General features: G+C 43.9%; 1 protein-coding gene across 3 annotated transcripts in view; it reads left to right on the top strand.

Annotated features, from left to right (window-relative positions):
- Positions 1 to 7,205, top strand: part of PRKCQ (protein kinase C theta) — a 45,645-nt gene extending 38,440 nt beyond the window's left edge. For all 3 annotated transcript variants that reach the window (XM_075024615.1, XM_075024614.1, XM_075024616.1), the window contains 3 exons: positions 1,232 to 1,420; positions 3,721 to 3,849; positions 5,198 to 7,205. In XM_075024615.1, the coding sequence (XP_074880716.1) occupies positions 1,232 to 1,420; positions 3,721 to 3,849; positions 5,198 to 5,353 (474 nt within the window). In that variant the 3' untranslated portion in view covers positions 5,354 to 7,205. The remainder of the gene's footprint in view (positions 1 to 1,231; positions 1,421 to 3,720; positions 3,850 to 5,197) is intronic.
- Positions 7,206 to 17,341: the final 10,136 nt, after the last annotated feature.

Raw genomic sequence — 17,341 nt, 5'->3', positions numbered from 1 at the left:
ACTATCAGTAGTTTCATATGTACTGATCCTGATAGCTGTTTTCACTGGTATTAAGCCATCTCCAGTGCTTGTCATTGATACCTACACCGTGGCTATAGTATAAAGGATCACACTGCAACCAAGCTGTGGGCTCAAGCGTGAAGATTGTGCCTTAAAATGAACTATTCCCCTCTCCAGCTCTAAAATTCTGATAAGGATCCTAGACATCATAGTCATCACATGTACCTTTAGACATCTGCAATGTAAATATCTATGTATGAGCAAGTTGTCTAGACTCCTTGATAACCAAAGGAGACAAATAGGGGGGTTGTATTTACAGCGGGTAGATATTTAGCTGGATGTCTAAAATTGGACTGATTCTCTTCCTTGACTATAAAAGGTGGTAATGATAACTAGTTCAGCTCTATGTATCTCCATAACAGATATCTAAAGGCAGGTGAGATTAATTTTTCTTCTCCAGAGGGGAAGGTTGAGAACTTGGTGGTGTCTGGCCACCAGGAAAGGCCACATCCCTTCTTAGGGGAGGTCGTCACTCCAGTTGACCCCCCAGTACCCACACACTGGATGTAGCCTTCACTTTGTAGCTGACACAGAAAGGCACAAACCAATGGACTGACTGAGGGACAAATGCCCATTCCTCTACCTATAACTCAGTTGGTCTCAAGAGGACAGATCGGCAACCGCTTTCTCATGTTTTTCCTGGGGCAGATTTTGCTGGGATAGATTCCCACCATTTTTACTGACTGATAGTCCTAAAGTACCCCTACACTGCCACACTTGTAATTTTAAAATACGAGCTTGTGTGAGTTAAATCAGTCCCAAAATGCTAATGCCTAACCATTTGTCTTCTTGGACTTCACAAGCCTGATCTGAACCCTTGGGATAACTTGGAGAGCAGGCAGAAGATGACTTACCTCACTTTTTATGTTAGAGATGTCTCCGGTAGGCAAAGATTTGTTCGAGTAACTTAAGAGTTACATGCAACCTGTTATCTGTAGTGTGAAGGACTGTTTTGGCACCCAGGTGAGGCTGAGACTTGGAGCCCCTCGAGCCCCAGCCTCCGCACCCCTGGCAGATGCTCTGGCTCGTGCTGCAGGCAGGGGGAAGCACCTCTGCTATCCCACTCAGTGCCAAGCGGCTGTTGGAAGGTCAGGGTCTGGCCAACCTTTCTGAAGTTGAAAAACATCAGACATTTTGCATCTGTCTTTTTGTCACTCCTCTCTTTGGGCAGATCTTGCTGGGGCAGAAGTACAACACCTCCGTTGACTGGTGGTCCTTTGGCGTCCTCCTGTATGAGATGCTTATTGGCCAGTCTCCTTTCCACGGCCAAGATGAAGAGGAGCTTTTCCAGTCTATCCGTATGGATAACCCATTCTACCCTCGCTGGCTCGACAAGGATGCCAAGGACATTTTGGTGAAGGTAAGAAATACCACACATCGAAATAAAGTCTTTTTGCCAGAACCGTCATCTTTGATTTGTTCACCTTCAGCTGTTGTTCAGAGAAACAAACTTAGTGTGACAGGACCAGAGAGAGTCGCTTTCTTGTCTGTGGACCTCAGAGCACACCTGACCTAAGTCATAAGGCCATCTTTGTGTCTTCTTTCTCCTGAGTTGTGATGATGGCTCCTCACATCCACAAGTAGTACCACAGGGTATCAGATACCAGCAGAGATAAGTTCCTTTGCAGAGCAATCCCTAAGGTGCAAGGCATGTTAACTCCTGAGGAAGATACTCTGCCAGGCTTCAAACTAAGGGTTACAGTGACATCCTTGATAATTATGACTCTGAAGCAGTTCTCGTGCCTGAGATATGAGGACATCTAGGGTATATTGCTTTGGTGTTCAGCTTGATTTTTGGCAGAGAATATCTTGCATCTTTGCACTGAGCTAAAGAGCAGGAAAACAAAGCCTGTATCCCGAAGTGGTGGAGCTACTCAAGCTAGTAGCACCAAGTCATCTGGATTTTTGGCCCTTTGAATCTCCTAGGTAGAAATGCATATTGTCCTTTCTGAGTGGAGCACACTTCTGTTTCCCTCTAATGGGCATCCTCCTTGTCTTTTAGGTTCCTGTCCATTAATACACTGATTTTTTCATTGCCTCCTTCTCAGCCCCATGCCATTTATCATTGTAGCCTTTCTGGTTTGGGATGCAAATTATTCTAGAGTTGCAAGATAAAAATGCAGTCAAATTACAATTAGTCTAACAAGCTACCTTCCCTCAGTTGGGCTTTGGACTGTTGAACATGATCTATAAGCTAAGGCATTTTAACTCGAGATGGAGCATGGTGAGTGAGCATGTACAGAGGCTTATAATGGCTCAGCTGATGTGAGGTAACTTCTTCATCACAAGATTTTGGTCATATTTGACCTACAGTCCCTACCTTGACTTTTGCATTTACTAAGCAACAGGACAACATACAGCGTTCCACTACCAAAAAAAAAAAAGGGGGAATAGGAGATAATTTTAGCATCTGTGCTGTGCACAGCAGGGCTCAGATGTTTAGGTATCACTATAAAATGATAATAATGAAAACAATCAAAAGCAGTTGTTCAGGAAGACATACCATAGCAGACTGAGATTTTGAACTTCTATTTCTGGGACATACACTGCCATCTTTCTGCACAAACAACCTGTACTTCTGTCAGGATTAGAGGTAGTAATCTTCTTTATACCAATCAATAAACTTCCTTGCTTAGTAAAAAAACCATTTTCTCCATTATGAGCTATTGTCATTGCCACTGACTCTGGATAATTACTTATTCCACCCTGCTCACTGCCTGTATTATCAGCACGGAATTTAACGTACAGAGTCTGCACTGCTGAGTAATCGGTTGTCTGTAGGACACTTCAGTTTTGGTGAGGCTTTGCCCACAGTGTTCACCAAAACCCAGTGCCTGGGTTTTTTTCAAACAGGCCCTCAATGGTCCATACATCTGATTATTTTGCTGCCACTTTTGGCATTAGATATTTCTATTAGTTCTTTGCTGAGTGTTATCTATTTTATGCTCGCTGTTGGCCAAATAGCTTAGCAAGAAACTTCTACCATATGTAACCCAAGTCCATTTTGAGGTGACCTTCAACAATAAAGTGCTTTTGAAATGGGGAGTCGTCTTTTGACAAAGTAGGTGGTTGTCAGCATCTGAGCTAGTGAGTGGAGAGAAGCGAGCACTTCCAGAGTGTCTTTTATCTCATCTTTAAGTGTATAAAGGAGGTCAGGTTATTTGCACCTAAGATGGCTGTTTTTCTCTATTGATGATAAAGGGTCAAATACTGACACTCCAAGTGTCCAAAGGTATAGGAGATGAATGCAACCCCATATAGTCTAGGCTAGTATTTTCACAAATTATGCTTATATTTCAACCGTAAAAATTTTCTGATAAGAAGAAATTGTCCAGACAAAAGCTCACAAGTGCAATCCAGATATTTCAGCTGTGTAGTTGCATATTTGCATGCTCAGACACATATGTTGTTGTCACTGTAGCAAATTGTCCTCTCTCTCCTGCAAAGGAAAAATGTGGCCAAGGTCTCCCAGTTTTGGCATGTTAGGCTAAGAACCCAAACTGGTTCCCCAATCAGAAATTTAGTAAGGTAGAACGTTCTTCACACTCTCACCAACCATGCTTGAGTTTGAAGTCTGAACCCCTACCTGGTAGGACTGTCCTAATGAACACACTGTTATTGATAAAAGACTAAGGTATTTCTCTTTCTTCAACATTCTAGCTTTTTGTGAGAGAACCTGAGAGAAGACTGGGAGCAAGAGGGAACATCCGCCAGCATGCCTTTTTCCGTGAAATAAACTGGGAAGCTTTAGAAGAAAGAAGGATGGAACCTCCTTTCAAACCAAGAGTGGTAAGGATGCATCTTCTTTCAGTTCCACCATCTTATGTCTTTCTTTCCTGAATCATTTATTCCCCAAATATTTAAACCCTCCAGCACATGCTAGCAATAAACCAAAGCCAGGACCCGCAGTGACGTTATAAACCCATCTATTTAGGGGCACAATCCAAACCCTTCAGACATGGGTCTTTAATGTCAGAGACCTCAAATCCTGTTTAGATTCACAGAGTCAGCCTTTTAAAGGTGGGTAAATGTCTGCTTCACACTGGAATTAACAGTTTTAGGCACCAAGTGAAGGCTTTCAAAATGCCTTCAGATTTTCAGGGTTATATCTTCTGGAGTTGCTCTGCACATGCAGTCTCTCTGACTAAAAGTAGATGGAGGACCTTGGTCTTGGGCCATCAGAATGGAAAGTGTTGACTCTTACTTAAATGTCCAAACGCAGATTAAATTGTTCACAGGCTGTCTGGTATGTTGTGTACACCAGATACGAGCAGCTGAAACCACCTACAATTTGGATCTACCACAGCCTCACTTATTGTACAGTCGTTAGAAAGATAATTGTGAACTACATAAGTCTATTGGCTAGGCTGCCTGACCTGATCATCAAGACTACTACTTTCTGATGGCTATAAGCCCAGGTCTGGCATGCCCACACCTGAGAAACCATAAATTATTCATCGCTTTCTTAGTTACCATAGCAGGGGTCTGGATGCCACTTAAAACACCTTCCCTTAACCACATCAGTGCAACCCATTCTGTAAGGATTACCTTTCACTGCACTGCAGAAGGTAAAGAAGGAAAAGCAGTTCAGGTAACCAAGTGGTCAGCTAAGTCGGGATAGTCCTGACTATTAATAACAGTCCTATTGAACTACTGAAGTCCTATTAATAACAATAATACAATTTAATTTGACAAGTGCATCATACTTTCATGTTACAATCCTTCACAGGTGTTATTTAATTGATGGGTCCAGTCCGCTGTGTTACAAAGCTGTAACATCCCTGCCTGGCTGAATTAATGGATCACAGGCTCAGTGCCTCCTATATAATATTTATTCCCTTTATGACTTCAATAGGATGGTAATAAGCAAGTGATTAGCACTGGCTGCCGGATATTAAGAGCTCAGACAGAAGTTCACTGCAGCTTGACATGTTACTATACGTCATTTGGGCTGGAGTAACTAATCACGGTGCAAAAGGCCAAGAGCAAATGAATTGTGGGTTCCCTGGCTGAGCTGAGCTTGCTCTCAACTAGTTGAGCTGAGCCCATAGGAAGCAGCCTGATAGGGCCAGTACCATTGTAATGAATATCTGAATATTAGTGGTTTGACATCAATTTTTTTTTCCTTTTCTTGAAGAAATCTCCAAGTGACTGTAGCAACTTTGACAAGGAATTTCTAAATGAAAAACCTAGACTGTCCTGTGCTGACAGAGCACTGATTAACAGCATGGACCAAAATATGTTCAGCAACTTTTCTTTCGTGAACCCTAAAATGGAGAAAATATTTTCCTGAGATCTGCCTTTCTGAAGGGATTCTCTGTAATGGTTTGAGTAACACTTTATCAACTGAATACTATGCATGGTTATTTTTATCAAGAACCCACCGGAAAAACACCTCAGTGAAAGTTTGTACCATGCCTGGAGGCTTCCAGCTTATTCCAGTCTGTAGCAGATGCCAGCCACTCCTCACTAATGATGAAGTTTCTTCGTGGTATCTTCTGGTCTCTCTTCTCTCTTTTCCCAACGTTCTTGAAGTTGAGAGCACCTGAAAATGAGCAAGTGAAAAAACATGTTCCCCACTACTTGAACACACAATCAATGGGTTTCTCTGTAAGAAAAAAGAAGTATATTTGAACTTCTGGTGATAACGGTGCCCATTTCTTCAATTCTCACCTTGGCCCACCTCCTTCTGAAGGACAAGTGGTTTGCTCAAGGCCTGAGGGCATCTGGGAAGACTTCAGGCTGGGTGCTTTGGTAACCTCCACTTGTACATGTGCAGAATTGTGCATGTGTACACAGAAGTTTCGAAGAAGCAGTTTTACTTCCTAGACACTTTAAGAGTAATGTTCACAGGCGTTAGGAATCAATTTTGCTCCAGGAGGACAAAGAGACTTTGCAGGCGCCCGTTCCAGCATTCTTAAAACTCAACCGGACGCCCTGGAGCTAAGGACTCAACACCGAGGGAGGATCATTGGCATGGCAAGTGTCAAGATCAATACAGAAAACCAGTGGTTTACACTTAGTACTTGGTCAGGAAGGTTGGGAAGTTGCAGTCCAGCAGAAAACCTCAAGAACCCCTGTTCTAAAGCTTTAACTGTCCTCACACATGCCAGGCTCAGAGCAAAATCTGGACTTGGCTTGCTTGAGTTTTATCCTAAAACCTCATGAGAAAGGTGGAAGAGGTTCCCTCAAACCATTGTCTGGTCGTAAAACTGTCCTTCCAGTCACGGCATTGGCATATTTTACTTGAAAGGTAGTAATCAGTCCTTGCAAAGGCTGATATACTTTCTATTGCTCTAAAGGATGTCCCAACACTTTGGCACACATGGTGGACATACATCAACGAGCTGCACCCAACGGTCACAGGGCAGGACAGCACATCAGGAGAGGGTGGTCCTTTCCTTCACTTTGTGACATTTTGCTGTGTGTTCTATCCCTTTGCAGTCTGTGGAAATGGAGATGGGTTTAAAAAAGTCTTTTCTGTGATCCTTTCATCATGGGATCCTTTTAAATAAAGTTGCACTGTTTTCTGAGGTTGGAGAGATGTAGAACCTCCCAGTTACTGCTTGTCACTGAGATACCAGTTATATACTTGGTCAAAATTAAGTCAAAGCCCAAAGAGAGGATTCTGTAATAGCTTAGACTTAGGCAGTCACCCAAGTTGGTGTTAGGCTCTACTTGAAGTGTATACATTTGGAGCTTCGTTGCATCAACCCCTCCAGTCCATGGAGAAGAGAAGCTTTAGAAGGTGAGTCATCCCAAAATCAGATTCCCTTCAGAGGTGCCTTTCTGGCTCTGCTGGACCAGGCTGTCAACTTGGACCTCCCAACAGGATGAATGCAGCCTTGCAGGCAGTGCTGGGATATCGCTGGCAGTGACTGCAGGCACCGAATCCTGCAGGACCAAGAGAAGTGCCTAACATCGACAAGAAAAGCAGAGCGCCCTGAAAAAGGTTTCAGTCCAGTGATTCTTATGAAATCCTTGTTTGTGCTGTATGAAATGCAGGGGGCATCTGTGCTCACAGTTTGTGCAGCTGGTCATCATGTTTAACTAGAACGGTTAACAGGAATTTTTTAAATGCCAGTGCTGTTTGTACAGTTTAATAAAATGTTGTGTACAATTAGAAAATGGGCACTGAAGTGATTAAATAGGGACAAAGGACAAAGGTGCTTAGAAAAGCCATTAAAATGTCTCTGTGCTTTCTGGGAGATGTTCCCCAGAGCAGTTTCAACCCATAAATACACAAGATGAGCAAGCATTTGAACAACTGTAACTACTCCACAGATCAGTATCTAAAACAAGGATTTGGCACTGTGCAACGGTATCCAAGAAGAGAGTAAAATGTTCCTCTGAATTACTGGAAGGTAACATGGCTGTAAATGGGGTCTGCTGTCTCAAAGGGGTTGCAGAGCCAGATGTGCAGAGGTCGTTACTATTAGCAGGCAATCACCATTTCCCTTTGACATCTGCATGAGGCTGGATCAGCCGAGACCTGGGAGGACCTGACTCTGTTCACATACTGTGGATGGAGTCTGGGTGGCCTGATCCAGACCAGAGACTGCATTTCTTGGCATTTGAAGATTGGCAGTATCCCGCTCTAGATGACTGTTAGGGATGTTTTCTTTGGAACAGCACAGCGGTTTGTGCTTGACACCAACGCAGGGTCACCCCAAGAGTATAGACTAAGGAGGAAGGGTGCTGAATCACCTTTTGTGGTTAAGTAACTGAAAAGCAACAGGGTTTAACACCTCTCTGACCAGAGACAGGGCTCTCTGCACTACAGCTGTGGTCCCAGATAGCTAAAGCAGCCAAACGTGAGAGTGGCTCGTAAAGGAACACGTTTGAGTAACTGCTAGAGCAGATACAGTGTTAGGCTTACTGTAGGGCTTTTGATGCAAACCACAAGATGAAGCGCCTGCTTCTCTCTGCAAGGTGTCTTCAGCTTAAAAACCAAATAAGCCCGTTGAGGATGGGGGAAGGGAGAAGGGGGAGGTGGGTACGAGCTGCCACGAACGTGCGTACTGTGTGTCTCACCGGTGCCACAGCCTGAAAACCCTCCCAGCTCTGTCTGTGGTGTGCGAAGAGTGACGTGGTAAGCAGCAAGCTTTTTCCTGTGGTGGCAACGATTGCAAGATAGGAGCCGGTAAGGGCTGAAAGCCAAACACACGCACGGAAATGAGCAGGAGCCAACATACTCACAGAGATGCTCCTTTGTCTTGGCTCAGCCTGGCACCTTCATACCCATCTTGTCTTTTCTTCTTTCTTTTTTGGTTTTGTTTTTTTTTTCCCCTCCTCCATAAAATGTTCATTTTCTGGCATAGTAAATGGGGCTTGCCTGGTTTGGTTATTCATTCGCTGAAGGCCCAATCCTGTTCTGGAGCCCCATGGGATCACAGCACTGCTGTAGCAGCATGGCACCTGCAAACGTCAGGGTCTGACCTCCAACACCACCTGCCTCAGCTCAAGTTTTGGGAGTCCTCACCACCCAACTGTTCCTTCCCCAGTCTTGCAGCTCCACTCGACAGATGCACAAATTCCTACTTGTTGGCATTCACCAAACCAAACCTCAGGCCGATAAACAGGTCAGGACGAGTGGCGGTCAGCAGTGAGTGACAGCCCTGATTTCAGCCCTCCTGCAAACACCTCCGAGTTGCTTTCCAGAGGAGGTTGGCTGGTCTCACAGCTCCTCACCGTGCAGCCCAGGGGTATGGTGGCTTCTCCCGCAGGGAAGACCAAGCTCCATCCTCCACCCCACCATGCTTTTTGCTGCCAATGCAGAAAGGAAAGTCAGCTTTGCCCAGTTATTACCAGGCATATCTTGCAGTGGAGAGGTATCACCAAAAGTCCCTGTCTGCCATTACAGCTCCAAATAGTGGGTACTGCAAGTAGGTATGCTCCTCCCTTTACTATTGTATTTGTACTTTAGACACTTCAAACACAAGCAAGAAATCACAGCTGGGACCTAAACTGCTCTCTCACTCCAAGAGATGCCAGCTCACCTAGCGTATCACCTACAGCAGGCAGTGGAGGTCTCAGCACAGACCACAGGAAGCTTTTCTACCTTCCTTGCTTACAAAGAAATTTTATCTTTGCTGTATCACAGCAGCCAAGGCAGCGCAGGCAGAGCTGGTGCAGTACAGGAATTAATGTATTTCTGGCTCTTCTGTAACTGGCACTGATTGCAAGCCAGTGGTCCTGTACAGCTCAGTGGCTGCACCTGACATGATGGGGTCCATTCTACTGTTTGGTAACAGGAGCGGTGGAGTCCTTTATCCCCTATATTACCTTAATATTTATATACACAAGGGTATGAAGTAATTGAAAAATAAAAGGAAAGTGAAACAAAGAAAAAACATCATTGAGTTGTGGAAGATGAAACAAGCACAGAAAAGAAAAGGAGGGATACAGGTTGGTATAATCTCATGCAACATTTCATTCAATGGTTTCAATTACAACTCTGCTGTTTTTCTTCAAAGCCATCAGTACCATCCTAGAGTTGCTTTTGTAGCTGAAAGCACAGGATTTTCGGACATTTCAGAGGATGGGACAGCCTGAGGCTAGAACAGATGAATGGCTCTATCCAATCTGGCCTCCCGGGCAACACAGAGCAGCCACCTCTACCCTGACATCTCCCCCAGAAATCCAAGTATTTCTGTCCTGAATCTGGATTCAGGTCCCAATTCAAATAATTGAATTCAGCTGCCTATGGCATAGGAATGCAGTTTAACTGCTCACCTCTTGTCATCTAGCATCGCTGAGACACGCTGGGGTATCCCGGAGGACCTCCACTGAACATGGGTCTTTCCTACAACCTGTGGCATATCCCACAGCCTTATTGCCCCAAAGCACCCCCAGTAGCAGTGGACACCTCTGTGTAAGCAGCTGGATCAAGCCTGGTGATTGAGTTCACCCTACAACAGGCACCTGCACTCAACCAGCCGAGTCACTCCTTGTGATGGGGACAACATGTCACAGCTCGACACATACGATTGGTTTGGTTTTGGGTTTTTTTTTTTGCTTTTGCCACTGGGTTGCAAAAAAACCATCTCTTTGAATTCTGTCCTGAAAAGCACCAGAAACAAATAGCCTTTGCCATGGTGCTCCCCAGCCTCCCAGCCAGAGGAAATCTGCAGATGCTGGCAGCGAAGAGCATGAGCCCTGGTAGGCAGACTGGCTCTACATGCATGCGGAAGCTGCTTGTGGGACATTTATTGGCACTGAGCTACTGAAACAGCCTGAAACAGAGGCTGGCAATGTCGTCATGTTTTGACCCTGTCAGGGAAAAGCCTTGTAAGAAGAAACGTCAAAAATTAGTCATCAACGTGTTTTCTGTAGTTGCTAAAGAAACTTCATGAAGGAAATTCTCCATTCTCCTGGTATATCTTCATTAAGGGGGGGCAGAGGACACTGCATTTCCATTCCCATTGACAAGCACCTCCCCTTCTCCCATAATGAAACAGTGATAACCAGAGAGGCACAAAGCTCGGTATTTATGGTCTTTTGAGAACTGTCTTTGCTTTCTATCTCCACAAGGACATTCACTTTCATTTTGAATTGGAGGATCTGGTGAGTCAAAAATTAAAAGCAAAGCTCTACCAGAAATCTTTGTCCACCTCCCTGAAAATGGTGCACAAGCTCATTGCAAACCCTTAATGCCTTTTGAGATTTCCTCAAAAGGTCAACAAAGCCTAGCTGATCTCTTGGTGGGGTTAAGTTGAAGCAAAACTGAACCGACAATATTCAACACAACTTTGCAGAGACATGTCTTAGGGGAAAGATGATCCTGTGGTTAAGGTGCTACTGAGTCTTCGTAGACCTAGATTTCCAAGTTCTGCTATACATACCTCCTGTGGCCTAGCGCAAGCTATATTGCTAGGCTTTGATGTTTCTTCCTCTGAATGGACATGGTTCATGCTCTGTTGCTCTAAGCTGTTCAGAAAAGAGGCTCGTGGAATGGAATTCAAGCTCATCTAATCAGAGTTGCATAAAAGTATGTAATCTTTAAAGTTTATCAAAATTTAACTGGCTGCATCCAAAGTAATAATCTACATTTCCTCTATTATCAGTGGAAAGAGTCTGAGTATGATTCATCCTATTCTAAGATAATCAGAGTTGTCCACTGAACTTTCTTTCCCTCCACTTTCTAGAAAAGTAGGCAAGTGCTGCCCTGTGTGTATTTGTGCATCATCTTCTGCATCACTTTGGGGTTCAATGGGGCCTTTCTCTTGGGTACATACAGTACTGCCATTGTATAAATAATGGGAATATAAAAATGCCTCAGCTGGCTGTGAATGAGGTTTGGTTCTCCCAAGACTGGTGCTGAATGACTATGCTGTGAGTGTCATGCTACTCAGGTCTCTGTTGTGGCACCCTGGTTTGGTAACTGGAGTGAGGACCAGTCAAGGGGTTGATCCATCTCCCTGTCCACCTAGCTAGTCCAGACTTCATCAGTTTGTCTATAAGACTACTATGGACTGTCTTGAAAGCTTTGCTAAACAGCATCAACTGCTCTCCCCTCTTTCACCAAGCTAATAATTTCATTGTAGAAGGCTTTTATGCAGGTTGGTTAGACGTGATTACTCCTTCATAAATCCATGCTGACTACCCCTAACCACCTTCTTGTCCATAACAAGTTTGGAAATTGCTTCCCAGGGGATTTTCTCCATCAGCTTCTCAGGGATGGAGGTGAGGCTTACCAGGCTGTAGACCCCTTAGCCTCCTTCTTGCTCTCCTTGAAGGTAGGAGTGACATTTGCTTTCTTCTATTATACACTCCAATTGAAGACCAGGCTTATGATATAGGTCTTAATCACTTCAAAACAAAAAGCTCCTGCATGTCTATGTGGCTGGATATAGCCTGGTTGTAGTCTGCCTGCAGCTTAGCTTAGAAAGCCCCAGCTACTAAGCCACAGACATTTCCCACAGTCCGTTGCCATAAAGAAGCTGAAGCCCTTTTAGGAGTATTTGGTAAGGTCCTGGGACAGCCACTGGTGGGTCGGGATCTAGCAAAACTCTGCCCATATGTGCCTTGCCTGGCCAGAGCCTGGGTCCATGCTGAGGTGGTGGGTGTGCTTGGGCTCTCCAGCGTCAGTGCGGCTCAACCTGCAACGGCACCCAAGGGTGACTGTGGGTCGTGTGTGATGCACTGGTCTTTAAAGACACGCAGGACCCCAGTGTAATCAAATTGTTACACCCTGGACTTAGCCTGAGATTTCTCATCAAAGCAATGATGTTGCCTCCAAAGCTGAAGTGGGTTGAAAGCTTGGAGAAATAACTTGAGTATCGTAGGAGATGCTCAGTTAAGATGAACCTACAGGAATGCTTATGGGCACAGGCTCTTTCTTGTTCTACATTTTCACATGTTAAATTAAAAAAACCCTCATCTCTCTTCCAAGAGGCAACAGGATTCTGTCTGTCTGAGATCCAGCTATCACTCAACCCATGCTGCTCCACTGCCTAAACAAAAACCTGCCAGTATACAGCAGCTGGAGAGGTGAATCATTATTTTAATAATCACCTTGAGGAAAACATGCTGTTTGAGCAGAGAGAAAATAAGAATTAAGCATCACATTTAATTTATGATGTGGACCTTTATTTTAAAGGAACATAAACAGAAAATATTCAGACATCAAAGGAAAAATCTCAGCTTTCACTTCTAAATTCTTTTTGATTATTGTTGTTAGCCTCCCAGTAGCAAAGGAAATGAGTTCTCCGGTAATCATTTCCATTTAATTTTCAGCTCCTTTCTGTTGATAGCATTGTGTATAACCTTTTTTCTAACAGTTACTTTAAATTGTGTACTTTGATATTCCATTCAGCTGGTGGGGAAAGAAAAATCGGTTCTAAAAAAGCCATTTTATCTCTGCTGTACATGAGCTCAGCAGGGTAATGTGATATCTCAGAGAGTATATTTATTTTAAATCATTGGTATTTTCCACCAGGGTGAAATTCTTCAAGATATAACCTCTCATTCCCTCCCTCCTTCCCCCCAAAAATGTCATGGGGCCAAAGTAGTGGAGAAAAGGGGACAAAATAGCAACCCTAATTCAAAAGAAACAATAATCCACCCAGCAAATCAGCTCAGTTCTGGTTATACTATGCATAATGAAAAGAGTAAAAAAACCTGATAAAATGGGGAAAATGGACCACACTGTTATCATAAGGATAATAAATCCCAGACCATAGTGGCATTTTTGAGATAGTGAGGTAGGAGTCAGCAGTGACACAAAGTGACCTTTCTTGGAAAAGATGATGTTAAAACTTAATAATGCATTTTAGTTCTTCAGGAGGAATTCAGATGGGAAGAGGAACGTTAGCTGTTTCTTTGTGCTGGGCTCTCTCCACACCAAATCATACACTTGCTTCTCTTTCTTTGGGTGGACTGAAAAGAAAGGAATAAATAGAAAGTCTCCACAAAAGACCACAGCATATTTGGCTGAAAAACAGCCATCTTTGTGCCAAAAGCAGGGCTTAAACCTGCTAAAATCAGCCATTGCCTTAAGATTTCAACTAAATGCCTTGTCCGAAAATTAGCAACACTTTCACACACTTATGTGGACTAACTGCTAAAGGGAGACAGCTGTATCAGCTCAAGCCACTATTTTTAGCAGCAGCAACCGCCTTGAAGCACTTCCCATATTCCAAATGGAGGGTCTTCGATGGACCTCTTGGGAACTGTGATGTGGTTCTTTATCAGCAGAGGAGCATATGGCAGAATAAGACCTGCACCCAAAGTGTGCCAAAATTTTGGGTCTAGACATAGCTGAGAAGGTGACTAGGAAAGTTCAAGTTACAGGCTGGGGCTGCAAAGGACCACTGCAAGAGAAAAGATGCATTTGTTCTTGGTATAAAGAAATGATAAATTCTGATCGCTATGATGTAGCTCTCTGAAATATACATTTCTGGCTTGTCATCAGAGCTCAACCAAACACTGACACCGAATAGTGGTGAAACTATGATTAAGGTCTTCATTTTTGGATGGAGGCAGCTTTCTACCGTGTCTTACCGCAGGTATAACTTTTAGTGTCCCTAGTGTGATGCCCAATTTACACCAGGGAATCATACCCATACATCTGCCTGTTCCTTTGATTAGAGACTTTGGATTAATCTTGTGCTTCTTCAATTGAGACTGCTGCTACAGAGTGACCTTGGCCAGACACTGAAACAGAATGGTGGACGAGCAGTTTGGAAAGTGTTTTTATGTAAGTGTGGCTCTGCAGGCGATGCAAACCTTGCTTAATTTGGTGGAGATACCTTTTCTTCAGGGTCTGTAGACTTGAGTTTAATGTTAAGTCCTTGGAATCACTTTTCCATGACAACACAAGCCATATTTCTCTTACCTGAATTCAGCTATTGGGATGCTAGGGTCTAGTCTAGCAAGTCAGGTAGGTTGCCTGCACAGTCAGTAGAGGCACATGTGGAGGGAGGTTTATCCCATCCCACATAGGGGATCGAAAAACAAGTTGAATGAAACACTCTCCAGATGCCTGTAAGACTAACAGTTGCTAAAAACCTACCAAACACCAAGACTTAGGCAATCCTGTCTGTGTCTGTGACACACTTGCAGTCCAGGTAACATGAAAATAAGTGTCATAGAAATCAGATTTGTGATTTATATGTGTACTAAAGTATGTAGTATAGATGTTTGTACCTGAACAAGTACAACCTCGGTTCCCTCTGTAGTCGCTAAGGACTAATTATAACTGTCAGAGAAACTTATAACGCAAGTCAATTCACCTTTAATTAGATACGTACCTAATTTGTACTCTAAACTTCATCAGCTGTTTTGATGAGGTCTCCATTGACTATCACAGGACCGGGAGAGCTGTCTCCCACGTCAGGGCCTAAAGTCAAATCACTTCAAGTTAGGAGAGATGAGTCCCCTTCCAGGTGAGACCAGAACAAGAAGATCACAACCTGCACTAATTAAACTGTAAGCTGTAGAGGCAGCAGAGTGACTGCATGGACTTTATAGTCCATGTGGGCTGACTAAGCGCCCCCCCAGCAGTGCTAAGTATTTATTAGCTAGATAGCAAGCACCAAAAATGCTGTGAAGTAAACTCAGCTGCTGTGATCTCTGTGCTATCTCTGGCTGTTTCTGGTGATAACGCCAACAGGCTGAAGATATTACCTGGGCATGCGATCTCTGAAAGAGGAGAAATCAGCCCATCCTGAAGTGACCTCATCCGAAAACTTCAGCGTTATTATTCCAGATTTACACTGCTGTAAGTTAAGCCAGAATCCTTTGGTCCCCATCACTTTGGGTATCTCCTGAGGCCTTGACAATGGCAGGGCAGCAATGGACTGGGACCTCTTCCCTTTGTATCACCCATCTGCACTTCTGCATCCTTCTGCACATGCAGATGTTCACCCTCCTCTCACCTTTCATCATACAGAGGGGTGATTTCATCTAGCCAAAACACTTTCAGAAGTTACTTTGTGCCAGCTACGCAGCAGAGGGGCTGGAAATGCCCAGGTGAAGCCCCTTGGTCTCCTCCAAAGCAAAGCCAAAAAACCTCCAGAAGTCTCAATAAATTAATTATAAAGAAAACTCATTCAAGCAGCATTAGTGGCTATCAAAATATTCTTCTTGTCCAGGATAGAAGTCACTGTAATCTACACCCAAGCATAGCATCTTCCTTCAATGCTCTCAGCAATGTCTTCAGCAAGTTTAGGACTTGGAGCCACAATTCCTAAATGCGTGGCCATCTCTGGACACGGAGATTTAGTTCATATCAGTCTCTCTTGGGCTGTTTTTCTCTCATTCACTCACTGTGTTTGAATTATTCCTTCCTTTTTACTCAGTCAGCGGAGAATTGAAATTTGATGATGTCAGGATCTCTGAACAGATGGGAGAGCAGTATTGATTATGCAGTTGAGAATAGGACATAAATAGCTTGTTAAAAGTAAATAATAATAGTTTAAATGCTGTGTACAAACCTTTATAAAACCTAGTGAAGCAAATCAAATAATCCTTCCAGAAATCTATCTGAGTTTTTAACAAGGTGATGAAATTCAAGAGCCTTTTTCACTTACTTATGTTAGTGCTGATATAAGAGCTGATTGAATTAACAGTCTGGAACTGCTAGAGATGAGCCTGCCTTCAACATCCCAGCCAAATGAGATGTTTGCAGCTGATGTGTGAAAGGGAAAAGAGAATTGATGAGGGAGAGAGAGCAGGAGGACAGGAGCTGCAGAGTGCAAGCCAGTTTCGTTTGGAGTAGAGAAGGAAATTTATTTTTTATCATAAATTCAAAGTCTGCGCCCAAGCTCACTCTGTTGCGTGTGACATTCAAATCAGGGTCTAACACAGGGTATGGTATAAGGCCATGAATGAAATGTATCCTTATTGATTTTGGTTCAGGTTTGATATGTATGAAGTCCTCTGAACTGAGAGCATTGTGAAGTCCATGCTCAAAATCTGTCCCTGCATCCACTAACCACACAGTACCTGGCTACTCCGAACAGTCGTGACTCTGAATGGTCATGTTAGGTAGAGAGAAAGACTAAAATTTTAAGGTTAGGCAACAAAAAAGAGATTTGGAGAAAGAAAAATTATTTTGAGCTTGGGCTGCTATTACCGCTGGTGTAAATGCAATGCTTTCCTGATTTATCGCTATGCTGATCAATCAGAATCAGGACAAAGTCTGCAGCAGCGACTGAGTCAGTCCATGAGAAGTGTTCAAAATGATAATGATAGCTCAAGCTGGGGAACAGGATATTTTTACCAAAAAAAGGGGTCTTGCAAACTGTTTGTTTGGGAGAAGACAGAATTTTCCTGAGGACAGCCGAGATGGTTCAGCAGAACAGCCACGTCCGCAGACACTCAAGCGGGCGCACGAGGACGTGCACCCACACAGATGCACCCGTGCACCCACACTGATGGCAGGGCTGGCCCTTTCCCCTGAAATGCTGGACATGCCTCTCCCAGAAGGACTTTGCTTCCCTCGAGTGTTCATCACTGCTGCTGCAGAAGGAAATATGCTGGGATCATACTGCCTTCATCTCCCCAGAGACAACTGCCTCAACAGAGCAGGGATTCAAAGAACACAGGGGTCCCCTGATGACTGAACAATCTGAGCCGTTTGTCCTGAGCCCTGATTTTCACCCACAATGTGGGGTTGGGCACCGTGAAGCAGCTCCCTGCTTTCTACCCACCCTGGCGCAATGAGCTGGGAGGAAACTCTCCTTCCCTCCTATGACATCTTGGAAGTTTTCAACGACTGGTTTCAGAGAAGCTGAAATACCATAAACAGATTCTGTTGAGATGTTTTCAGCTGAAA

The sequence above is a fragment of the Buteo buteo genome, chromosome 4, assembly GCF_964188355.1.
Source record: "Buteo buteo chromosome 4, bButBut1.hap1.1, whole genome shotgun sequence".
Lineage (NCBI taxonomy): Eukaryota > Metazoa > Chordata > Aves > Accipitriformes > Accipitridae > Buteo > Buteo buteo.
Note: the sequence above shows the minus strand (reverse complement) of the source record. Positions and strands in the feature narration are given on the sequence as shown.